General features: G+C 40.3%; 4 protein-coding genes across 5 annotated transcripts in view; 1 reads left to right on the top strand and 3 right to left on the bottom strand.

The window, feature by feature from the left end:
- Window positions 1-424: 424 nt before the first annotated feature.
- Window positions 425-7,346, bottom strand: tmprss9 (transmembrane serine protease 9). The gene is made up of 15 exons (XM_035653724.1): window positions 7,193-7,346; window positions 6,971-7,098; window positions 6,818-6,885; window positions 6,566-6,741; window positions 6,362-6,406; window positions 5,357-5,470; window positions 4,969-5,134; window positions 4,555-4,829; window positions 3,959-4,101; window positions 3,112-3,397; window positions 2,875-2,988; window positions 2,609-2,777; window positions 2,184-2,449; window positions 1,433-1,569; window positions 425-727 (listed from the first exon to the last, which is right to left on the bottom strand). Exons 1-15 carry the CDS (start codon window positions 7,344-7,346, stop codon window positions 566-568), a joined length of 2,403 nt encoding a protein of 800 aa, XP_035509617.1. The 3' UTR covers window positions 425-565.
- A 2,439-nt stretch (window positions 7,347-9,785) lies between these two features.
- Window positions 9,786-12,833, bottom strand: lsm7 (LSM7 homolog, U6 small nuclear RNA and mRNA degradation associated). 2 transcript variants are annotated; one of them, XM_035653395.1, is made up of 4 exons: window positions 12,701-12,833; window positions 12,120-12,210; window positions 11,947-12,018; window positions 9,786-10,254 (listed from the first exon to the last, which is right to left on the bottom strand). In XM_035653395.1, exons 1-4 carry the CDS (start codon window positions 12,704-12,706, stop codon window positions 10,112-10,114), a joined length of 312 nt encoding a protein of 103 aa, XP_035509288.1. In that variant the 5' UTR covers window positions 12,707-12,833; the 3' UTR covers window positions 9,786-10,111. The 2 variants fall into 2 exon arrangements, with proteins under 2 accessions (XP_035509288.1, XP_035509287.1); XM_035653394.1 differs by lacking the exon at window positions 12,701-12,833 and adding an exon at window positions 12,486-12,615.
- On the top strand, window positions 12,765-17,124 carry LOC118321857 (kelch-like protein 23). Its single transcript, XM_035653392.1, has 3 exons — window positions 12,765-13,814; window positions 13,985-14,396; window positions 14,502-17,124. The coding sequence occupies exons 1-3, from the start codon at window positions 12,800-12,802 to the stop codon at window positions 14,806-14,808; spliced, it is 1,734 nt and encodes a 577-aa protein (XP_035509285.1). The 5' UTR covers window positions 12,765-12,799; the 3' UTR covers window positions 14,809-17,124.
- LOC118321858 (ceramide synthase 2-like) overlaps window positions 16,842-26,170 on the bottom strand; it is an 11,850-nt gene continuing 2,521 nt past the window's right edge. The window contains exons 3-11 of the mRNA XM_035653393.1: window positions 24,077-24,194; window positions 21,868-21,986; window positions 21,333-21,390; window positions 21,174-21,224; window positions 19,603-19,695; window positions 18,758-18,886; window positions 17,921-18,027; window positions 17,164-17,320; window positions 16,842-17,073 (exon numbers count right to left, since the gene is read on the bottom strand). Coding sequence (XP_035509286.1) covers window positions 16,867-17,073; window positions 17,164-17,320; window positions 17,921-18,027; window positions 18,758-18,886; window positions 19,603-19,695; window positions 21,174-21,224; window positions 21,333-21,390; window positions 21,868-21,986; window positions 24,077-24,194 — 1,039 coding nt within the window. The 3' untranslated portion in view covers window positions 16,842-16,866. The remainder of the gene's footprint in view (window positions 17,074-17,163; window positions 17,321-17,920; window positions 18,028-18,757; window positions 18,887-19,602; window positions 19,696-21,173; window positions 21,225-21,332; window positions 21,391-21,867; window positions 21,987-24,076; window positions 24,195-26,170) is intronic.

Below are 26,170 nucleotides of genomic sequence, written 5' to 3'. Positions count from 1 at the left end.
AGGAGTTGCCTTTATCAATCAAAAGGTAAAGTTGATTGCAATACCACTTTTTCATGCAGAACTGTATTTTCCCCAGAAAACCCAGCTTCCAGCAACAATTATTACATCGAATCTTTGTCTTATTTCTTTAAGAATAGATACAAAAAAAAAAACACAAGAAAATGTACCCATAAATGAACCACATATATTGTGCCCCACACAAAATTGAAAAAAAAAAAACACCATGTACAGTAAGTTTACCAGTCAGGAAAATAAATAACTGAAATAAATACTTTCAATCATGCATGTGCTAGCAGAATGTCCATAAACCACAGTTCAGTATTCTTGTATCTTCAGTACATTATGAAAGGTTGGTCCCAGATCAGATGATTGCACAGTATTACAAACAGCACCCATGACCAGTTAGTCACACAGGTCAATACTGTGGAAACTATGTGTGAGTATGTGTGTGGCTTTTAGCATGACTTTAGTCCTTGTACAGTACACTTTTATGGAAAAGATGTTGAGGAAAATCCAATGTATCCATGTAGTTTGCAGCTTCTTAATTTCCCATGTTTTTGCCTCTTCAGAAAGGCAGGTGCGTAGATATCCATTTCCTGATGGATGTCACGCGAGTGTAAACCCCCGGAAAACCAATTCGCCCGCAACCGTGTCCCCAGCTGGTCACTCCAGCAATAAACCACTGGCCAGAGGGCTGACGGCAGGTCAGTGGCCCTCCAGAGTCTCCCTGGACGACAGAGGAGAGAAAGAACACAAGAGTGGCTTTTATTGATTTGTTAGAAATTAAAATAACCTTAATGCTCTGAGGTCTCCAGTACGTAAAGGTGACTAAAACAATTGATTAAGGATGAGTGAGGAAGCAGAATAATAAGTAAGACGCAGCAGGTACAAAGAGAATGTCACTTGGATCGCTGCTGAGATGCCAGGTGCTTTGACCGAGACAGGAATGCATGTGGGTTTCCTTACATAAGAAGATTACAGGGAGGGAATGGGTGAAAAGGGGGACTCTGTATTTGTAGGAAAGAAAGTCTACTCTCTCCCACCAGATAAGCATCTCTCAGATAAGCATCTCTCACATAAGTGCTGCAATGTTCCTCAACAAGCAACACTTGGTTCTCTCCATCATGTTTGTACCATGATTAGAATATCCGACAAGTATTTTCAAATCAACCAGCTTTTACTTTTTTCCAAGCACAAGTCCTAGAAAAAGAGTAAAGGGCAAGATTTACATTGTTCTGACCTGGTTAACCATCCACTGTAAAATCAGAGCCATGGCCCTATTTCCCTGAGCCTCTGTTCACTTGTTTTAACTCTGTTCCACAATCTTACCGCTCAGATGCTGCCAAGATCATACCACCCAGATGTCCGGCCCACTTCCAGGCTGTGTAAAAGGTATTTGTGTCACATAGAATGAAGTCCCCCTGCATCTTACCAAACAGGTGTCCCTGCCTCCCTCCATGTAACCAGCACACATCATGTTAGGAGTCAGCACATTTCCATATGACTGCTGGCAGTCTGCCTGGTCAATGGTGTTCACTGCAGCTTTCTGCAGCAGGTTGGTCAATGAACCTGTGCCGAAGAATAGTAAGTATATTAGTGGGTTATGCAATGTCATTTATTGCATAGCATTGCTGAAGATTGACAGGAAAAAGGGCCACAGGTTGGATTAAAACCCATTGCCGCCACAGCTGACAGACTCAGCCTCAGTGCATGGGGCGCAAGCTCTACCAGGTGAGCTATAAGACATTGCACAATGCATTTCTTTTACTGCTGCGAACACTACAAACTAAATTCCATTCACCTACATGGTTCTGGTGTAGCAGCAGGAGTTTCAGTGGTAGATAAGCCAGAACCTCAGCAGATGAAAGATGCTGTAAATACTGTATGCTTTTTGTAATTTGAGTGAAGAGGCCATTTGATAGTGATTCATATCATATTGTAAGATTTATGTCATAATGGAGCTGTAAGGATTAACCTCAGTACAAAATTCCTTATGATGCTTTAAGAAAAGTCTTTAGGAGCATAATAATATGGAAGCTTTTGCTCCTCCTTTCTTTCACATCTCTTTAAAATAAATTTACTTTACTCCTTTACTTTATTGTAACATGTTAATATCATTATGCAATTGTACAGTGCTTTCTGGAAAGCTGTGCCCGATGTCAGTGGGATTTTAAATCTCTCACCTCCTTCTCTCATGGATCCCCAGCCTGTGATGTAGCACTCTGCATTCTTCAGGAAGCGGTGCACTGGTGAGGGGAGACAGACAGACTGGATTGTGTAGGACATTGGGGCTGGGACTGCCAGCTCTAACAGAGCCACATCGTGGTCCATGTTGGTGCCATTGAAGGCTGGGTGGATGATGACCCTCTGGATAGGGATGACCAGGGCTCCCACTCCAGAGCGCAGCACAGTTCCCAGGCTCACAGCCCAGTTAGTGGGGCTCTGGTCACTAAGAGATTATAGATGAAGACTGTGTTATAACCATTCTGGATGCAATGGAAGAGGTATTTTTGATATAAACTAATTTTATTGGAAAGAAGTCACACTTCAAGGTTTTTATGTGCTGCTGTGCTAAGGCATGTTGTATCTCGCTAAACACACACAGTACCTTTTGAAGCAGTGTGCCGCTGTGAGTAACCATTTGCTGTGAATGAGTGTGGCGCCGCAACGGTGAAGTCTTTGGTACTGGAGACTGCCAATCCAAGGCCACTCCCCCCTTCTAGCTGTTACTCCACCCACGATCCTCTGGGAGCCCAATGCAGGACGTACGCCACAGTCTGGAAAAAAAACCCCTCATCAGACACATTTCCTTTAAACCCTGTACGTGCACTCCTTTACACATGTAAACCATGGTACAGTATGATGTAAACTTACCACAGTTTCGTTCGTCGGTTTGGTTGGGGCAGTCTGGGACTCCATCGCACTCCGGGTTGACCTTGCTGATGCAGGAGGTGTCGCTACACTGGAAGTTTCCACTGCAGTTTAAGACTGGGAGACATGATAGCCAGATCATTTGGCATGAGTCTAAATAATAATTGAGTTCAAACATTTCTTATACTATATTTATGGCTGCCCTCTAATAAAATTAAGCTGCTTTCAGAATGACAATACCAGGTAGTGTTGGTGCAGATGACACATCCATGGCTACGGTCCTGGGTACTGGCGGTTGATTAAAACCTCCTTCTGTCACAGAAACTGGCACAGTAGGAACATACTGGGAGTAATCTTGGACCAAGCTGGGATCTGTGTGGCTGAGAATCCAGTTGCGGAGCCTGGTGACGCGGGAATAAACCCCAGGCCTGTTGATCTGAGCACAGCCCACACCCCAACTCACCACCCCAGCCAGGAAGAACCTACCGGGGGCCCCCTCACACACCAGAGGCCCTCCAGAGTCACCCTGCAGAGACAACACAAGACCTCTGAAACTTAAAATATTAAATTTAAATAAAAAATAATAAAAGTAACAAATCCCTACCAACTTCAGGGTTGCTGAGCAAAGAAAATAAAAAATGATCTGCTGGGTATTTATTGTCAGAATGCAGTATATCAAGTATTTATACTTTTTGTTTGTTTTGTTTTGCCATATAATGGGTTACGAGCTGAATCTGAAATGTGTTTAGGTGCATTAAACCGATTGAGCTGTAGTGGGAGACTGGACTGAGCCTTTACTGGGGAAGAATGTCATGTTTGTCTCACTGTAATATTACATTATGTTATGCTGAGATGAAAATAACAGCAACAGCCCATAGGCCTCTATTTTTAGGGTGGGACCAGTGTTAACATATAGTGTTAGTCCTACTTTTCAAGAGAGAAAAGGAAGACCAGATCATCAGTGTATGGATGCAAACTCCCCGCCCAGAGACGTGAAAGTATTGTAGCAAAATGTAAGTTGATAGCTGTGTTGATAGCTTGTGCTATTGTAGCCACCTTTATGTGAACCAAGTGAAACAGTGCTAACCTGACACGAGTCCACCTTGCCCTGCAGGAATCCAGCACACATCATGTTGGAAGTAACAGCACCTCTGTACACAGACGATTTATTGCACACCTTGGAGTCGATGATTTTCACCACCGCCTTCTGCAGTGTGGGAGGCACATCATCTGAGCGACAGAAGAGCGCAGGAAGACTAAATTACTCTTACTGACCGTACTTTAACAAAGCAGTTAAAATAAGTGTGTTAAATCATTTTAAAAGTTCTCATATATATTCTTGTAAATCTAGAATAACTACACGTAGAGGGGGAATATAGTGATATGACTAGTATATGTCATGTGGGATCTTAATACAGCAAAATGTTATCTTTTCCTTGCATTACTGTGGATGGATACAATTTTCTTGACTGACTGACATCGTATGATATCGTATCCGGATTATAAATGATAAATTATTTATTTCTCATTATTATCTTACAGGAAAATATAATCTGAAAGCTAAAAGCAGACACACTATAGACGTTACAGTATTGGGTATCAAACAAAAAACAATTAACTCCCTCTCTCTTTAGATTCCTCGTGTGTTGATGTGCTGAGCTGTCCTGCTGGAGGCAGACTCACTAGTAAACTGGTTTAGAGCTCCCCACCCTGACACCACACAGCTGTGTCCGGGGGCAAAGACATGAGATGGGGAGGGCAGGCAGACAGGCTGGATGTAAGAGCTGAAGGTGAGAGGCGTCTCCAGCTCCAGCACAGTAACATCGTTGTCAGTGGTCATGGGGTTGTAGTATGGAGACACAACCAGTGACTTGATGTTAATGGTTTTGGAGTGGGACTCCTCACCGCTCACCAGTGTGGCTCCTACCATGGCTGTCCACTCTTTGGGGTCATTGTCCCTGTAAACAGAAAAGAAAGCGATGACAAAACTTTCAAATATACATGCAAGTCACTTAATAACACAATTTACAGTTACAAAGATTTAATGAATAAACTCATAAACCTGTCTCTTAATTTTTAAATGATGTTGCTACCTACCTCTCAAAGCAGTGTGCTGCACTGACCAGCCAGCGTTCGCTGATTATGGAGGCTCCACAGGTGTGACGTCCGTGGAGCCTCAGACTAACCTGCCATGGCAGCTCACCTTCCCGAGCATCCGCGCCACCCACCACCCGACTCCTCATAGCAAGACGAGTACCACAGGCTGAGGGGAAAAGTCACATCATGTGGTCAAGGTGAAGATGAAGCAGTGGTGGTTTTTTCGTCAAGGTATGTCAGTAACCTCACATTTACAATATAATATTACAATATATAGTCAGTACCAGTATATTCTTTTTGTGGTAACGGCATGTTTTACCAATAACAACTGAAAAAGAAAATTGAATAATTAGGCGTAAAGGGACTGTAGTAAAATTTGTAGTTTCACCACAACGAGATTCATCAGATCCGTCTGCACAGTCGGGGATGAAGTCACACTCTGGGTTCAATTTAGTGACACATTCTCCGTTGTCACAAGTGAAGGTGTTGTCAGGACACCTGGCTGGAGAGAGCAGATAATATAAAAAATAGTAGGATTAGAGTTACAAATAAAGGTACAATTAGTAAATTTGCAGCTCGTAAATAAATAAGGAATTAAAACAATCTTTTAAGAGGAAACTCCAGATCAGAATTAAACAATATATGTGATATTTCTTTATAGTGTCATTTGTTTTTACGCAAGTTATTTACTGTAGGTGCAAGAAAGATGGCTTCTTAGAGCTTCACTTTTGTGCATATTTTTGTCTTAAAACAATACCCATATGCACATATGTGCATTGCAGGAGGTCAATGTTCATTCTGCTTGAAGAGATCATTTCCTTTTCCTTTTTTTAATATATTTTTATTCAAATTTTGCAGCAGTTACAGGGAAATAAACAACAATGACCTACCCAACCCCCTCCCACAACCTGTATGTAATCTGTGTAATACTAGTGAGTGAGTGTAAAACAAAAAAAAGCATTTTGCAGTCTGAATTAGTCAAATCAAGTGGGTATCTTTATTCGTTAGCACAAATTCCCTTTTCTGTGCCCCTGCTTTCTTCTGCAGGCTCATAATAGCTTCAGAAGAACTTTATAATGTGTTTTTGCACAGAACAAGGGCAGTGTATATTTTTCTGCCTCAAACATTGGTATTGCGTAATGAAGGGATCTCTTTATGGACAGCAGAAATGATGACAAAGACCAAAAACTCTTTCAATGTACATATGGGCATGTGTGTTTTTTTTCAAAGCAGAACCTGTAATTTAAACTACATATCTTTTAAAAAGAGTCACAAAAAAATTAACAAGTCACACTATCTGCCCTGATTTTAAAAACAACACCCATTTGGTATTCCACGAAGGTGTAAATATATGCTGAAGGATTATTATTAGGTACACAACATATTCACTCACCTATCAGCTCATCTCCAATAGCATAAAATGACTTCCCACTGGCTCCTAGGAATGAGAAGACAGAAACACATAGGTCCTGTGAGAACTGCCGAAGTTTCTGAGAGAATACATTGCACAGCTGTGGCCTATTTTTTGTCACTCCCATGACACACATCCACTTATAGGGCCACAGACAGTCGACTGATGACAGTATAGTTTCACTACCCAGTAAGATGATAGTGTTGATCTCTCCAAATTCTGGCACCTCTAGTGGTTTCTCCTGCATTGCTGATCTGAGCCCTGCTCTCAGCAAGTCCTGAACAAGGTTGTCTGAATACTGCTGGACCTTGGACACCCTGAAGACCAGTCTGAACGTTGCCATCACGTCACCATAAATGTTACTGGGAAAGCAGGAAAACAGTCAATGTTGTTTGTTGCTTGGAGTGAATTATCTACCTCCGTTCAGCTTCCACTTACCCATAGGCAACAATACTGCAATCAACGTAGTGATGTGATATTGATGAGGCAGTGAATACACTTTTAATCTGGGGAAAAAAAGGGTAAAATGTACATTTTAACACTTTTTAATGGAAATGTTGGGCTCTCAACATAGTGACAATCTGGACTGACCTTGGACTTTAAAACAGAAGATAGTACTATGGAGAAACCAGAGTCCTCATCCTGCAGAACAGGATCATACTTCAGACCTTGCAGTTCCACTGTCTCCATGAAATAATGCTGCTCCTGAACCAGGTAGGCTGGTAACAACAGAGGAGAAATGGTTCATCCTTCACAGAATACGTTTAGGAATTGTGTTTCACAGAGTAGTATGAATACTGTCTACATACTCACCAGTAAGCAGGCCTACAAAGACCCCGATAACGAGGAAGATAAGGAAGAAGGCTATGAGGATGCTCCTATAGCAGGCAGGGTTGGAAGGGGCAGAAGATGCTCCTGAAGAAGACCACGACCCTCCTCCTCCTCCTCCATCCTTCTTTAACTCCATGTTGGATTCACAGCACGACCTCACAAGTCACATTCCACTGTATCCAGTATCATAATGCCCGACAGACAAAATGATCCAGTCCTGGTAGAAATACAGAAACAGCTGTTCTGTAATTAACTGTAATAAGTATGACCTATTAGAGGAGACTCTGTAATAACAGATAATATATATAGGTAGGACTGGACAACAAGATCCATATCAATAATCTAATTTATTTTGGCCGTACATCCCAATATGAATATTATGTTCCCCTTTGCATTATATCAGACACATGTGAACCAACAACTTAAAATAATTAAGTTTGTTTTTATTTACAATTAGCTTGAGACTTAACACGACAACAAAATGTGTGTTCATATATTAAATTAATACTGAATAATAGTTATTGTTTGTCATTCACAGAAACAGCCTTCTATAAAAATAAATATGTTCCAAACATTCAAGGAATAAGGTCCCACTTCGGAAATGTAGCTTACTGGGGAGACACGTTGTTAAATTTAAACTCTAGATACAGATGCCCATATAAGAAAATAACACACACACACACACACACACACAGACGTGAGGATTGTAAAATCGTTAAGACAGAAACATCAAACAGTAATTCTGCTCTGGAGAGCTGGCTGAGATTGTACGGCTGTGCGTAAAAGAGATCACGGAGGCCATGTTACCTGGCGATCACAAATCAGATGTGGAGAAAGGTCACACTAAAAACAAGTTAACGTCTCTAAAGTTCCACGGATAACAGGTTTTCAATGAATACATTGAATCAACGAGGAAATCCATTATTCTCTGCACAGGCAAATTACGCACGGCGACTCCAGTGGGGACCATTACACAATACAGGCTTTATGTTCTGAAGTAAACTCACTCACCTTTTTCTTCTCTCATTCCTCTGAACACTGACATTCACAATATCCCGCAGCTCTCAGTGCATGACTTGGCGCACACATGAATAGATACATGCATGGAGGAAGACAAGGACCAAGAGCTCCGCTATTTGTTCCACCTGCCAAGGGGGCGTGTCGTGTCCGTCCCGCAGGTAGGTCACCTTTTCAGTTTACTTTAGGAAGTCGGCTCAGCTTCAGAAATCCCCTACCGAACCTCCTCCCATCGGTCTTGATCCCTTTGGTTACACCCCGGTGTGCACAGGCCTTTCTACTGTCACCTCAGAGCTCCCATAATCTCCAGGTAAATAATTAACATCTCCTTTATGCAACGCACGTTACAGAAAGTTTGAAAAAGTAATGCCTGAAAAAGATTGGACATAAAAAGAAGTGTTCAGTGGAGCCCAGTACTCCCTCTAGTTGCTGCCTGCCTCTGCTCCATTGACACAGTGACTGAGCAGCAGAGGAGGGGCGAAGCCTCCTGGAATTCTGCCTTTTTACTTCTGGCTGCATGTCCAGGGCTCACAACACCTGGCAAACCATGGTGGGTTCTTTTACCAGGATTACAGCCTCTCTAATCAGTTAAGGTGCCTTTTCTGGGACTTCATTAACCTACTGCACTTAGGTTGACACTGAGAGTGGAAGTAGATTAAACTCCATTAGGGAGTATTTTATTCACAATTCTATGATGCTATAAAAGAATGTTTTATAGTCACATCTAATATGTTGAGTGAATGTTGGAGCCCAATTCAGGGTGTACTGTTCACAAGAAAAATACTGAAATAGTATTAGTATTACAAGTTAATATTTTGTGTTTTACAGTCCATTTAAAATTACTTGTCTGTATGTAAATTTTTGTTTGAGGTAATGGACAACAAAAAATCCCCCCTGCCAGCCACCCTAAATGAACAATCCTAACAAAGGTAAATCAGTCTACTTACATTATTCCCCCACCCTGCCTAAAGCACTTTCAACTCAAAGCAGTTATGACCACAAATGTCTCTTTGTCAGCGTGCAGACAGGCTCGAATGGCTTATCTTCACACACACAGACACACCATTTAAACACTTTGAAAGATCACAATGAAATACTTGTTACTTGAGCTGCAGGCAATCCAGCGGTTTGTCCAAAGACTACCATTAAATGGTTAAGAAGTCTATCAAGGGATCTGAACTATTTGGCTGGTGTTATGAAATATATATGAAACTATTGGCTTCTGTGATTATTAAAGGAGTTCACGTGTAAATTAGCTTTAGCTAGTTTGCGTCCAGTTGTTTTATTATGGCCAAGACTTTTATTTTTATGGTCAAATTAGACAGCAGTGGCACTGAGCTATAGACAGACCACAAGTAACAGACAGCTGAATTGGATATAAACCCTACTGGAAAAGGCTGGAGAACCACACAGAAAACAGCAGCTCAGTGTTCAGTATTCAGTATTCATTAAATTGCTGCAACCTTTAGGGTTCTCTGAATCACATGTAGTCTATACAGTTCTCCACCCATATATCCAACACACACATGAACAAGGGAGAACAAAACTGACAACACTCTATATACATTTTCATTTTATTTTCTTATCAAAAACAACAAAGAATAGTAAAAAGATGACTAATTCTGGATAAAAAGAAAATGGTACTGTTAACATTTCCCAAACTTGTGGGCTCTTGACAACTCAAATCTTTGCAAACTTTCACATCACAGACAGAAACAAAAGTGAAGTGCTTTCAAGTGTCCTTTTGCTGATCAACTTATGATTTTAAACAGAAATTTGTTTTGTCATACACATTATTACTGTTATGTTTTAAAAATAAAACAACAAAAAAAACCCCCACAAAAGTGTGTGCGCATGGTTGTAATTGTGTGTGTGACGACTGTGTTAGCCATCCTGCTGCTGTATGAACGGGTTTGGTATAGCCTCCATGCCGTCCTGAGGACAGATGAGCACTACGGAGGTTCCTCTGCAGACCACCAGGCCCAGCTGCCGGGTGTCTTCTGTCAGCTTCAGTTGGTCATCTGGATCTGGATAGACAAGAGTTAAAGATACATATGAAGCTGTTCTTATTAAAGAGGTACCGTGTGGAGTTCTTCCACTACTAGTTGTGCTATGGAGCAATACTTTTGTGTGTGATGGGTCCCCATTTAGTTCAGTCTCGTGCATCCACAGGTGGATGACCCACAGTGAACATTGAGCCTAAACAACCCTAATACACTACATTAATAGAAAGTCAGCAAAATGTAGGCTTTTTGGAGGACGCGTTAATTATTTTATTTTAAGATATAGCACAATAACATCTACATTTAATGCAGCACGTCTGCAATAAAAAGAGGACAGTGTGCATACAATAGTATCACAAATAAGAATGTTACAAAATATAATAGAAAATATAAAACTACAAATGAAAAATATATATATTGCACTATATGCAATGTGCAGTACAATGGTGTACAATTCAAAAAATATTTAAAGCAGCTTGACTAAAAAACTAAACTGTACATGTGCAGTTTAGTGTTAATTTAGTGCTCACATTTATTGATTAGGGTACAATTTAGGCTTAATGACAGTTTATGGTTTGGTGTTACAGAGATTACTAAGTTACTTTAGGTGAAGCTCAAGGTTGGGATCAGGTTAAATAAGAAGAGGCGCAGACTTTGACAAGGTTATACACGTTAAGAGTATTTTCTTTCTTTTAGGGTTAGTTCAAGTTGTCAGATGGAGGTTTTTCTCTATAGTTTAATAACATGCTTATGTCATGTTGCACCTAATGACATTACCAGTGGTGTACGTGGTGTCTACGTGATACGCAGGTATACGCCGTATACCCACTAAGAAAGCTCCAGGATTTCCGTATACCCACTTAAAAATGCGCAAAGATCCGTAAATAGTTTTTTGACAGAACTTTAACTTCAGTGATTTTGTTTCGCAAATACCTGGTAAATAACTGCAATAAGATACTTTTTACAGGGGGAATGCGTCTCCTCTTTCCCCCTCCATAAAATTCACCCTGTGCGCTCTACCGCTCTTTTTTTCCCTCCCCTTGAGCGCTTCTTTGTGTGTGTGTGTGCGCGCGCGTGCGTGTGGGGGGTCCAGTAGTCAACAGAATACAATGCTTTTATCCCACTGTATATCTCCTTGTTTCTTTTAGATGAGAACTGGCTGGCCAGCCTTGTGGACTAGGAGTCAAGCTAGGGAATTTAAAAACACTTTAATTTACTTGTTGTTTACTTGAGTATTTACATTTTATGCTATTAAAGTAGCTAACAAGTACCTCAAAATTGAATTTAGTACAGTGTTCATTCTACTTTATACTAGAAGTATAAAGTAGCATAAAATGTTAATGTAATTACTTCACTACATTTAAAGACAAATATTGTACTTTTTAGTCCCTACATTGATTTAACAGCTTTTAGTTTCTAGTTACTTCTCAGATTAAGATTTTATATAGAAAACTGTGATCAGTTTATTGGCTTGTGTTGCTTATAATAAATTGTTGATATAGTACATACCCAGTCTTTCAGAATGCTTTCAATTATGTGTGGTGCATGTAAGCCGCTGGTTAGTGAGTGTGGTGGTGCTTATGGGGTGTCGGTCCGGGACGTGTGTGTACGAGTCTGGGAGGGAATCATCACAGTACACCCACTACAATAAACTAGACTACACCACTGGACATTACCTATTACAATGTTCCTTCATTTAACTTATATTTAACTTACCTCGCATATACTCGATTGTGCCGTCCAGCACCAGGTTCAACAGAGGATCAAAACCCTTCAGGACACCGCTGGCTGAGAGGGAAATACACAGTGTAAAGCTCACATTACTCCGGATTCATTCAGTCTACATGCACCGTTTCCACCGGCTAACCTGGTTAGCATTGGCCACCTACCCTCTCGTCCGCCTTGAAACTTCACACGAATCGGCTTGTCGATGTATTTTGACAAGTCGAAGATGCTCTCCTTTTTCTTCTTTTCTTTATCCTGCACAGAGCAGAGGGACATTGTTGGTGACCCACTCACACGCACGCTAGCCGCGCACAAACACTGACTTAGCCCGAGGTTAGCTTTGCCCGGCTAGCCAAGTTAGCAAATGTAAGAATAACACCGCGTGTTGCTTTCGAGCACTTCTTCTACATTTCAGGACATGTTCGGATTTATTACACATATTATATACTAACTGAAGACACCCCTGGGAGTGTTTGTGGCTGCAAAGGTAAGAAGATATTTGAATGAAAGCGAAAACCAAACGAACTCACCGCCATGTTAGCCGTGTGACACGGAAGTTAAACTCTGACCTCACAAACGTTCCACCAATCAAATCGCTGAGCGCCTGAATGTGACGTCACGGGTTTGTTGTTTAATAGGTTGTTGACTCTATTGTTGATTTGAGTCTAATAAGCAAACACCCAATGTTAAGTTGTAACTCCCCGTACTCCCTGTTTTATAATTTGCTCCTGTTTTTCAAACTGACCTCCATTTTCTTGTTGTGTTTAGCCGGCAGTCAGTCAGGGGGAAAGTCTATTAATATCGCCAGCTGGTCTGTTGTAAACCAGAACGAGGACGAGGCACTATGCAGAAGACGGCTGGTGTGTCTGTTTCTTGTGACATGGCCTGCAGAGCTGACGCCGAGCTTAAACCTGAAAGCTTTAAAGTCACAGTTCTTTCTGAACAGATAAACCAACTTATGGAAGATGACTCTGCTTTACATATGAAAGAGCCTGATGTAATCCCTGATACTACTCTACGGGTAGAAGGAGAGGATTTTTATGTCAACCGTCAGCAACTGGCCCTCCAGAGTCCCTACTTCAGGGCTCTGTTTTTCGGCTGTGGTGTAGAGAGAAACAAAAAGAGGGTTGAGATCAAAGGTGTGGGCCTTCAGTATTTCAGGGTTTTGATGGAATACAGCAGGACATCCAACCTTGTTTTGGACAGAGAAAATGTTCTAGGGATCTTTGAAACTGCAGACTTTCTACAACTGGAACAAGCGAGGCTGCTGTGCTGCAAGTTCCTGGAGCGTGAGCTGCACCTCAGTAACTGTCTGGGAATGATGGCTTATGCCTGGAGGCTGGGTTGCACTCAGCTCTACAAGGCAGCACGACAGGTGGTGCTCACACACTTCTCTGCTATTGTCGCTGAAGAGGACTTCCTGTCTTTGTCTAAGGAGGCGATAGCAGATTTACTTGCCAGTGATGACCTGGCCATCCATAAAGATGATTTCGCCCTGGAGGCCACCCTGCGTTGGGTGTCATTTGACCCAAAACGAGAAGAACATTTTCTGGAACTCATTGAACTGGTGAGGCCTGAGTCGCTCTCTTTACCATTTATCACTGAACTTTTGACCAGAATGAAAAGCTCTGACCCCAGAGCCAAGCTCATCTACATGCTTAATGAACATTTCCCAGCATCTTGGTCAGTGGGGAGGTCACTGAAGAGAACCAGGGCCAGAGAGACCCTCTTTGTCCTGGGTGGCCCTCATGATCAGGAGCAACAGGCACTGTACCAGTTTCACCCGCTCAGTGGTAGATGGCAGAGTTGTGCACCTCTGCAGAGGAAGAACCTCACACAGTACTCGGTAGCTGCAGTAGGTAATGGTTGAATCATGAGATGAGAATGAAACTGATGATGAGTGAGAGGCTGAATGTGTATTTATTCTTCATTGGAAAATGTAAATGCAAAATAATACCACATACGTATAATAACCATTAGAATTATCATGTATTTACTATCATAATTTTCTGATTCTCTCATTATGTAGGGGACAATGTGGTTGTGACAGGTGGCCACTTCCGGGACGTGTTGTGGTTCTGTGTGGATTGGGTCAGGATATACGAATGTGGTAACCAGCGCTGGGTGGACGGACCGGCCCTGCAGAAATCCAGGCACAGCCACTGCTCCATAGGGCTGGACTCAGTACTGTATGTCTTGGGGGGTAGCATGGACGAAGGGCTTGTGGATGATGTAGAAAGGCTGGTCCTAGGGTCAGAGGAGGGCTGGGAAGCAGTCAGCCCCATGGTTAGGGCTGTGGAGAGGGCAGCCACTGCCGCTCTGGGGTCATGTATCTACGTGGCGTGTGGCTTGGATGAAAATGGGGAGGCGTATGGTGGAATCCAGAGATATATGGTGAAGGAGGATCAGTGGGATGTGGTCTCTTATTCTCCATTTCCACGGTGAGTGTCAATCTTCTGCTTTGCTTTTTGCCAATGTCAATCAGACATTTCTTCATTAGTATATTGTAGTTTTTTTTGCTTTAGCTTTGTTTACCCTTTTCGCAGTTATGACCTGGTTGCCACGGAGCTCAACGGTGCCCTCTACTTGTTTGGAGGCCAAGCCTTGCGTTTTGACGTGGAAACAGATGAGTGGACTGTGCTGGAGGAGGAGGAATGTCTGGACAGGAAGTTCTTCTCTGGCTGCACAACAGTCAGCAGCCAGATATACCTGGTCAGTGAGAAGAAGAGCAACAAAGCATTCCCAAACATGGTTCTGATGGACCCTTACATAGACACGTGCATTGAGGTGGACGATGCCATACCCTGCCCAGTGCCCCTCAGAGGGTGTGTCACCATGAGAATGGTCACTTGACAGTGTGTGATTTGACCGAATGAAAATGCATTTTTTTGTTCTACATAACAAAATTTGTAGTTATGTATATGTGTATATTGGAAGTGTCATTCTTGTCTTAAACAGAGCACTTGCCATATATATTTTTATGTAAGAGGTCATTTGAAATAAAACAAATGAAAAGCCATTTCATAGAACAAAAAAATCTAAAAATAGATTGAATGAACACATATTCAATACTAGTAAACCACACTTGAAAGACAGCAGTGCTAATTTTAAATATTAGTCATTTATTAAAACTTTTCAACTGACAACACAATCAACAAAGCATTTGGGTGCAGTCATAAGAGAACATTTCATAGTCACTTTCATTGAAACATTATATTTCACCAGGTTTTCTATTTTTAATTTAAAAAAAAGCAGTATTCTAGTGGGGGTCATGGGTGTGTTATTCAGTGGATCAGCCCTTTTAGTGCTCTACAACCTAAATCCAACCTTGTGTTGTAGCCCCCACTGCCACAAGTCCCTGCTTCTGCTCCTACTCCTTTATATAAAATATTGTTCGATGCAGTATGCAGACACGTAAGACACAAATCTTAAAGAGTTGCCCTCACTAACCTATGAAAATGTAATACCAGTGTTTTGGTAGTGAATTACTGTGAGTGTACTATAGTTTATGATGGTTGGAACCAAGCCAAGAAGAAGCTTACAGTTTAAACACATGTAAACTCCAGCTCTTGTAGAATGCAGCCTAATCATATGAAAATATGTCATTGTCTTTTATAATAACCATTAAATCTTAAAACTTTTCTTTATCTGAGCCATAAAGCATTTGACCTCTGTAGACAACTCTACTATCTAAAATACCTCACATTTCACTAATGCCCATCTGTATGCATACTTAAGTTTTACCTAGGCACCAGCAGCCTTACCAACATTTCACACAAAACATCAGAACCAGTCACAGTAAGGCTTGGCCCGTGTGTTTGTTTTACTTACACACAGAGCTTAATATCAAGTGCTTGTCACAGAATAGTGTAAAAAACAGCAGCCAAGGCACAAAACTAAAGTCCAGTAGAGCAAACCTTAACAAAAACCTTGTTGAGAAACCATGCTGCCTGTCACAATGTTCAAAGTAGAAAAAGAAACAAAAACAAACACATACACATATAGCTTCAGGTCCATATTTCTAGGAGCAGTAACATTTTTTTTGTAAAGGAATCATTTCATCAGACATAGGGAGTGGATTCTCTACAAGGATATGTTCTTCATTGTGCACCAGAGGGCGTCATATCTTTTCTAAGGAGTAAGCTCAAACAGAAAAATATAATTTTATCATCCCTAAAGGACTTCTTCAGTAGCCTTTTATATTCTGTCACAGATTACAACATAAAATGACCTGTTGAGTAATTGGTTCATAAAAAATAGATATATAAAGTGGTTTATCAACAGATTTACTACAATCAATGTTTTTAATAGTCTATGTACAATCAACCATATCATGTATGTGGATACAAAGCTGTGGGAGTGAATTACTGTTAATTCTAGGTTTTAGTTTGCTCTGTTTAAAACATATTATACCACAGATTAGATTAGAACAGTTTGATTTTGTATAAAAAACATTTAGTTTTTCTTGTTCAACAGAAAGGATGTATTATAGCACAGCCCACGTACTTGTATGCTTATGTATTTACAAACAAGTTATTATAGTTCAATGAAAAGAAACCACAGAAATGCAAAATTTGCAAAAAGAACTCATATGGTTTGTTGTAAAGGATTTTTTTTGCCAAATATATTTTTATAGTATGCAGTGGTATGGGTGACAGTAACGATGGTGTTTCTTCCTAATCTCACACTGGTTGTGCAGATTTACAATCATCTGTGCTTTGCCCTCTTTTTTTCAAGATAAGCAAGATGCAGACTTACCCTGATCAGAAATCATCAATGGACCATGTTGGATGTACACAAGCCATATGTATGTATCATATGTCAGACATGAGTTAATCTCCAATAGGCGGGAGGGAAAAATTACTTTTTTCTTCCAGTGAGGCTTGGTAGATGTGGAAGGACACTGCTCCACTATCTGGCTTTGGGCAGTCTGCTGTTTATATTCCTCTGGTTGGTGAGGTTGTTCAGGACACAGTTGTTAGCCAGCGATGCCAGTTTGGAGTTGATTGCACCTTTTCTTTGCTCCCAGCTGCACTCGTCCCCTTCTTCCTCAGGCTCCTCCTCTTCCTCCTCATCATCCACTTCACTCTCCTCATCGCTACGTTCATCACGCTCCACCTATGAAGGAAGTAAATAAGTTAATAAAAATTTTTTGGTGCCCAAATACTGCACTTATTGTCCTTCCCTTTTCATTTGCACTCTTCTCACCTTGCCCAGGAACACAAACTTGTAGACCATGCGCAGGATGAGATAAGCCCAGAAGATGTGGAGAGCTTGCAGCACTAACAGCAGCGTATTAAAGAAATAATAACCAGGGAAGGGGCCGAAGAACTCTAGAGATACTACCAGGGTTGAGTAGAGCACTCTGGTAAACAAACACAGTGAGCAACAGTCGGTTTTAGTATTGTTCCAGCACAGACTTGAAAGGTTTAGAGCACTGTGAATCACTCAAGTACTGTTTCACAACTGGCAGAATCAATTCTTTGACATGGACTGTAAATCTGCTGCTCTCAGCTAAGAAACCAGTGATGTAAAGTCGGTGGGAGAGAAAGAAAAGGACAAAGATGCATGAGGAAATACGAGATGACATAGACAAAGTTGGGTGAGCAACGGAGCACATCCTTGACAGTTCCAACAAATCATTAGTACAATTGCTACAGGAAGTACAAAAACTTTTTAAAAGTGCCACTGTATGATGCAAGATAAAAATCTGTGTGAAAGCTGACTTGTATTGTAAGTACTGACTTGTACTTGACTGTATTATTGCTACGACACAGACGTCCAAACCAAATGACCACTGCAGAAAAACAAGGTGACTCCCTAGTTTGAGGCTATGTCCAAAACCATGTGTTTGATTCTGGGAAACTTCAACATCTGGACACAATTTTAATTAAAAACTGAGAGAAAACAATGCAAAAATACATCAATAATATCCTAATAATAATCATATTCCACCATGTTTTACCTGCCAGGTAGCACCACCAGCCTGGTCACCAGGAAGACCAGAGCGAAGATGACAAACAGCGAGTCACACGTCCTCGTCCAGCCAGCATAGTGAAACATCTTGGCAGACTTTCAGAAGAAAAGGTGCTTGTCACTTATCAGTAATCACAAAAAGAGTGACGAGACACTCTTACAGTTTTTAACAGTCCTAGAAACAGTGTTAAAAATTGAAAGGAAATTAACAGCTTTTACTCTAAAATGAGATCTCCATCATTTAAATTACCAGTTACAAAATGAGTGGCAGGACAAAGATGAATGAATTCAGGCAATATATTTCATAATAGACTTCCACAGGCCAAAATGCCATTAATAATCTGTAGTTATTAAGTTACCACTTTTCTGTCCCTTTAGTGCCAGACAACACCCAGTAACGCCTGAGGTCATGTGACTAGCTCTACATATTTCCTCATCTGAGGTGACAGTGTCAGTCTTGATTTTCAGATGCTATCAGTGAAATGTTACACCCAGGAAAATCAGCCACATTAAACCAAGGACAATGGGCCTATTGTTTTCTGAGGGACTTTTTACAGCCACAAAGAGTATTCTTATTTTTACAATTGACAAATGACTTTCATGCTTTTCTATGAGCAGCTTGGTTTAAACCGGATGTACAGTCACAATGTGTTAGAGTGTAAGGATAGGAAAACTTCAACAATAAATGGCACATTGACTGTATTCAAGTCAAGTCTGTGACTGTTTCTGGCATTGCAAAACATTTCAATTATGCCTAATTGTATTTTCCTTTCCTCAAACTTAAAGTACACAATCACAGTTGTGAAATTTGAGTGTGGTGTTTTACCTCCAGAAGGAAGTCAGAAGAGTCATGCACCAACATCACCAGAGTGCCAACCCTCACAAAGTTGGCACAGTAGGAGAAACCAATGAGGAATATGGTGGCGATATGATGAATCACCTGCTCTTTGAAATCCTGGAACACACGCATGAACACACAGAGACCACACAGTATGAGGAGGATATACGGTAGCGTAACCATGACTTCAGCAGCTCTCCATCTGTGGCCTTGTGCATCTGTTGTGTCCAAGTATTGGGACGGCAAATTTACATGTTGTCTGATGTGATTTGCTCAAAATATCTTTGATCAACAGCTTGGAACGTCTGGTGTACCACACAAAACCTTTTTTTCTCCCAGAATTTAGGAAATTGCCTAAGAAAGCATCTGAAGTGGTTTCCTTAAAATATGAAAAATAGATGAATTACATTGAAACTCTATATTTCTGTATATAAAGCAGTTTAGCAATATAGCAAAGACTAACTGAGTAGTGTAGAGCACATTTAAAAGGAGTCTGGAGTAAATTGATTTACAGTATGTGCAAAAGATTTCAAATCCTGCCACACTCAAGTTTTAAAATGACACCAAATGAAAAGTACACAAAGTAATGACGTAACAGCAGATAATCTGATGCATAATCCGTATTAAGTATAATCTCGCAAGAGAAAAACAACATTTGGATTATACTGTGGAATGAGTGAGTGAGTGATGACATTTAGCTTTTTGGTTTTGAACATTTGACTAAAAGTTCAAATCTCAGTCACAAAATGAGAGGAAGTGCACAGGAAACCATCTGAAAACCATCAGGATGTTGCAGTGAGATTCAATTGTATGAAAACCAAGCTCACACTCACTTTTCGCTTGACATCCACAGAGACACACAGAAGCAATGACACATAGAAGCCCATTTCCAAGATGTAATACCAGTGATGAGCCTCGGCCACCGGCTACGGAGAGAGAGAGAGAGAGTCAGAACAAAAATTTAGAATTTAAATTGAGTGGTATGTGGTTGCAACAGAAGCATTTCCATCATCCTGCTTATCTGTGTAGCCACAGGAAAACATGCTGTAGATGTATGATAAAGCTAAAAGAGCAGAATGAACTGATATTGCACAGTTCTGGCCCCTCCTGCGTGTGTGTGCTGACAAAGATCTGACGATTTGTGGGATTTTGGAGGTAATGGGACCCTCAAAAGCGCCCTTTGTCCTAAAACTACCCAGGATTCCACACGACTGAGCATTTACAGGTTCACCCTGTTTGATTGGTTTGTTTATGTGTGTGCGTGAAAAACAGAAGTTCCAAAAGCTCTTAATGGTCCAATAAGAACATATAAAGAACATACTGTATAAACAAAACTGTCAACCTCAAATGTTTTTATTCATAGAAAGTGGTGGTGCACTATCTCTAAACAAAATACCTCCTACAGAACACACTGCATCAGTCTGTCACAAGTCTGCACAACCACAATAGTAGGAAGTTGGCTGAGGCATTTAACCACTAAAAACACATCCTTTCTCTCTGTCAGAGTCCACGAGACCTCAGAAAGGGAACAAAAAAAGTTCAGAGGCAGTTTTGCCTGCAGGAGCGATCAAACTGTAATCAGTCAAACTGCAGATAGAGAGCTTGGCATTTTTTTCTAGTGTTTTCTGTTGGAGGCCATGACCCCACAAGGAAGGACTGTCTTCCCTGCAGGAATGTTGACCTGCAGGCATGACTAACTGTCACTGAAACAGAAGAGATATTGGCTTTTCAGGCTCAGAGTGCAAAAAAACCCCTGCAAACACAAAAGCATTCAAGCCAACTTCAAAGGAAGTAAAGGGATTGAGATGAAAGTTAGTGGGTGGGTGGAGTGCACTGACCAAACTGTGTTAGAAACCCAACATCTTCTGTGGCTAAATCCTTCAACACAGACTAAAGACTTTTTGTTTTCTTGGTTCACTCCCAGCTGTTGTTTTTTCTGCTCACTTTTCTTTTAAGTGTGTTAGTGTGTGTCCAAGTTGTGCTAAAGGAAAAGAAAGGTAGAATTTTGTAAAATATATATATATATATATATATATATGTATATATATATTCAACTCATTGATTATTTAGACTATAATTTGTCAGGAAATTGTGAAAAATGCCCATTGCAAGTTCAAATAGCCCATAGGTGATGTTTTGTCCAACCAACAGTCCGAAGCCAAACATATTCAGTTCATAATCTTGTTGAACGACTAGTCAATAATCTAATAATCATTTCAATACTACTAATACAACAAGATATCAACTGAAAGTACCTACTGGCATTTCTGGAATAAAAGAAAGATACTTGATGTAAGAGGACAGGCTGTTTCTTTAAATACTTCCTGATTGTGTCTATATATATTATATATACTATATATATAAACAACATCAGAACATTAAAATCACGCTATTTCCTGCTCACCTGTTTGGGATATCCCCTCCAACACTCGCTGTCATCCCAGAACCATGAAGTCTGGAAGATCAAATAATCATAAGCATTCCATTACTATTCCCACACATTGTATCTGTAATGAAGGCCTGCTTATCTTTTAAAAGAAATAAAAGTGACTAACAGACTTACATTAATTAAAGAGCCGAGCCCTCCAGTGAACGCTACGAGATAGAAGACAAAACGCCAGCTGCACAGATAAAAATAAACAACATCATTAGTTAGAGGCTATGGTATAAATTAAATTAATGATTTAGTTTATCGGGAACAAATTGAAGAAATTTCAAAGAAAGATCTTAGACAGCTGTACTGTCTATTCACATAAATATGAAAGGTTTAACATGCTGAATTTCACTGATGTAATTCAAAGATAGCACTTTGTGTGGTGATTGATGGCGAACTAAGCAGCAACCTTTCCCACAGACATCATGTAACATGACATCAGTAAACTCTAAACTCTGTGTTGTTGCCTGTACACAACACAGGCAACAAACCTGCAGTTAGCTCCACAGTGCACATCTACAGAGTGGTGAGACGCTCAGCTCTCCTGCAGCTCCACTTTAACCTTTTGGCTGACAGGATTGTTGTACTTTCCATTAAACATTTAGCCTGCTACAGCTTTGAGAGACAGACATACACAACTGTGTTTCAGATAAGAAAAACTCACGAGGCCTCGCAGAACTTTTTGGTGTTGCTGGGTCGGTCCTGGTTCCTTCTGTGTCTGAACCAGGTCTGGATCTTTCTCTGGGAGAGTCCACACTGCTTCCCCAAGCTTACCACCTCACTCTGAATACACAAAAATACATATTCACACATACATTATGGGTGCACACATACAGGGTCAGACAGTAAATGTTTTATGCTGCTGGCAGCTCTATCATTCCCTGAGATGGAATATTTCATACGTGATATATTACCAACCAGACCTCCTTGTCGATGTCTCTGACAGCTGTGTTACACATTCATTACACGGAAATGCAGATCATACAAGCTGCATATTTGACCAGTCAAAATGGAGGACTCCTACAATGATAAATGTGCATGATCCAAGCATTTGTTCTGTGCTGATGAGTCTGTAACAATGTCTGTCTGCTCTCTCTTTTTGCATCCTGATACTTGACAGGGTGGTGTGTTGCTGTTGAAAAGACCTGTGTTGTATTAAAGGATACATTTTGAAGGCAAGAATACTTAGGGTGCAACATTTAACCCTGACTGTGTAATCCAAATACTTATTACAAATGTATATCACAGTACTTTCTCTATTCAGTCATATGTCTGTGGTGACAACACACATAACGCGGGCGTTGCTGCTGCTAGTCCAGGCCACATGGAAATAGATGAATTGCAAATAAGTCAGGGCACAGTGGCACGAGTGGAATTATGCATATGAACACACACAGACATAGACAGACAGAACAGTGCTGATGGAGAAGTGAATTTTCATTTAATATGTCAAATCATGTATTGACATATCTGACAGGACAGAACGCTGCTTGTCTGCACAGGAAGATCAGTGTGGCAGTGCCAAATGAAACAAAGAGGAGGGCTGAAAATTCCCATGTGAACCTGTACCTCATCGCAACTTGCCTGCACCTGTTCACTGATTAAGGGAAAATAATACAGCGTAGTTTGCACAAAGGCACAATTGTGATTATGCAGTGATTGTATTGTTATTCACCTATTTTTTTATGCACATTTTTGGTTCACTAACATTCTGATTAATAGTTTCACAAAGGGAAATGATGGCAATAAAAGGTGACAATGACAACTGAGGTTTATTAGACAACATAATGATGGCAGAGCTGTTTAAAGGAAGGAACATTTTCTCACACTGTAGAGGAAACACACTTAACACTTAAAACTTTAAAATTTCCTATTTCATGACTAATCATTGTACCTTTGTAACACATCAGTGTGACTCTAGGTGAATATCTGGGGACTTCCCGTTTTTATCAGTTCCTTGTTCCGAGACAGCTCATCAAGCTCTTTGGCCGAGATAAAACCCAGACACACATAACTCACACTACCAACATATATAAAACTGTCTCAGTCCTGCCCACACACTTTCCCATCAGTCCTTGCACTTCCTGCAATTTGGTCTGAAAATGTATGCAAACTCCCACACGTTTGCATTAGCAGGTCATGCAATTTCCTTCAAGGCAGGTGACTGTTCCAAACACACTAAGCATTATGAGTGGGAGACTCATGGTGAGAACTCCCAACTTACTTACAATCACATTTCTAATCATGTAATGGGGTCCTGTATGATGTTTTTATTAACATTAACATTCTCCTCTCTTTTTATTATTGTGCTCTGCATGCTTGAAGTGTTCCTTCTTCAAAAAAAAATGCTTTTAAGCCTTAGCCCTAACCCTAACCAGTCAATAGATACATTTGTGTCATTACCAAAAAGAGCCATGTCCTTTACTGCCTTATCTTTGATTTATGTTCAGCTCTAGCATCTTTTTTAGGAGAGTATTAACTGTATATCAAAATATAGATGATATTTTTTTTTTTTTCCCCCCTGAACAACTGAAAACACTCAGACAAGGTGGCAGTACTTTTTTTCAGCCCCAATTCTGCAGATCCTTCTTTTCAGATACATATGAACAAAGTTAGGGCAGCCGGTTTGAAGCCTGTGAAGTGAAGCTTGGGGCAAAAACAATTCACTAAGTACTTGCTGCTTCTTGTAAAGTTTATTACTGTGAATGCAAGGTATTAATTTAAGGATATCCAGATGAACATAAGAGGACACCTGTTAGGAGATTAGTGAGTTAACCAAATTGAAGACTTAAAAGCAGGGGGATCTTAAATAGGAATGGAAATGAATGAGTAGACAGAAGAGAGATCTTTTGTCCAAAAATGGGAATACGAACCTGTGATGGTTGCCGACTGTTCTGTTTGTAGAAGGTCTCCAGCTTTGGGATGGAAGCGGCTCGAATCCGAATCCGGTCTTTCACACCTAAACATTTGCTTAATGGGCTGGCGATGAGCCTGAAAGGACAAAGAACAGGAGAAAGAGAAAAAAAAAAGTTTCCTCATCAACTTCAATCTTGACAGTGCAACAAACTGGATTATAATTCCAGAGGGATTAAAGTGAGAAGACATCAACAGCTGTCCAATGTGATCCTACCACGGACCAGTGCAGAGTAATGGCAACAAGATAGCTCATTATGCTGCTCCTGACAGCCTGTAGAGCCGCTCCCATGGGCATATTGCGACATTTGGCTAGACTGCCTTTGTCGTTAGCAGATATGGCATCAAGAGACACTTGATCTACGTGTGTGTGTGTGTGTGTGTTACAGAGAGACGGAGATGGATGAAGTGATGGAGAATAACAAGGACAATGTGAGTTTATAAGTACTGGATAGATGTTTGATAAATGTGCGTGTATAAGTATGTGTGTGTGCACGTGCATAATCACATGTGTGTAACTCTAGCTCAGACGTAATCATCCTGAAGTGGGCAGAGAGAGCGAGATCAGAGAAGGTCAGGACAGCTTTTCACTGAGAGACAAACATGGTCTCTGGTTACAGGAACCTCTAACACACACACTAACACACACACACCCCTACCTCAATACATGAAACAGCTGCGACCCAGGATGATCAAATTAAGACACACCTTTTCACCTTCCAGCTTACTGACAGCTCCTCGAACATAAACAACACCTGAATACTTGACTGTCCACAACTTCCCCACAGAAGTGCATGCTGGTATACTGCATATCAGAATCAAAATCAGAAATACTTTATTGATCCCCGGGGGGAAATGTGTTAATATGCTATATACAGTAATACATCTAATGTTACTACTCTGCTAATAAATACAAAAAGGTTCTAAGTTAAACAATAGTGCTAATCTTATGAAGAGCCCATGTCAAGGAAGCTCATGCCATCTTTTCAACTTCAGCACAGGTAATACAGTAGCAGATAAGGGAAAGCATGCAAAACAAGCCTCCTATCTGTTCATCCGTCACAAGTCTGTGCATTCTCGCTGTCAATTCCCGTTCTGCTACCAGCAAAACTAGTTAAATGTACAGACACAAGTTGACCGTGAACTTTAACTTGCAGTTATAGCAGTTAAACACTTTTGAGGCAAAACAAACCCTCAACATTATTAACTGAGCTCTGGGAAAGTTGGTGCAACTCCTGAAATATCAATAGAAAATGCTCAGAGATAAAATAAATGCATTAATTAATAATTTCATGTAATATCACATATCAACATCTGTGGATGATATTTCATTACTCAGTTTGTCTCATTTCTGATGTGATATGTACGTAAAATGTGTAAATTAAGGTCAATAAGAGTTGTGTGTTGGTGATTCAGAAAATTGTATTTATTGTCCAGTCCTATAAACATCAGCACCATTGTTTACTTTTATGGACAATAGTGTGTAAAAGTGTAAATAAATGATCTCATACTTGAATCCAATTTGTTTTTACAAGTGTCTAGACTTCCTTGAGCTGGGACAGACAGAGAACCTTTTAGTGCTCATTCATATTAAGTAGCCCTGTATATGAGCACCACTTAAGTATTTTAAGTATGCAATTAATGATTATTTTCTATTATTCAATAATAGAGCCTGAAGTGACTTCATCAAACATCTTGTTTTGCCCAATCACCAGTCCAAAACCCCAAATTATTCAATTTACTATCATGTAAAGATGCAAATTCTTACATTTAGAATTTGGTAGTATCGCATTTCTGTTTAAAAAATGACTTGGACAATGAATTGATTAACAAAATAGTTATTTATTAATTTTCTTTCGACTGACATATCAAAGGATTTCAATGTAAAAATACCCTTAAATGCTGTTAAATGCTTCAAAACATACCAAAATCCACCTTGTGCTACATATACATACATATATGTACATACATATTTTAATGTATGCTGTCTTTATTTTGTACTGAAGAAAGATTCAATTCCCTCTTACCATGATCACAGAGATTTTTTGACCTTT

Source organism: Morone saxatilis, unplaced genomic scaffold (assembly GCF_004916995.1).
Source record: "Morone saxatilis isolate NCDOM2014 unplaced genomic scaffold, NCSU_SB_2.0 Contig12, whole genome shotgun sequence".
Classification (NCBI taxonomy): domain Eukaryota; kingdom Metazoa; phylum Chordata; class Actinopteri; family Moronidae; genus Morone; species Morone saxatilis.
Note: the sequence above shows the minus strand (reverse complement) of the source record. Positions and strands in the feature narration are given on the sequence as shown.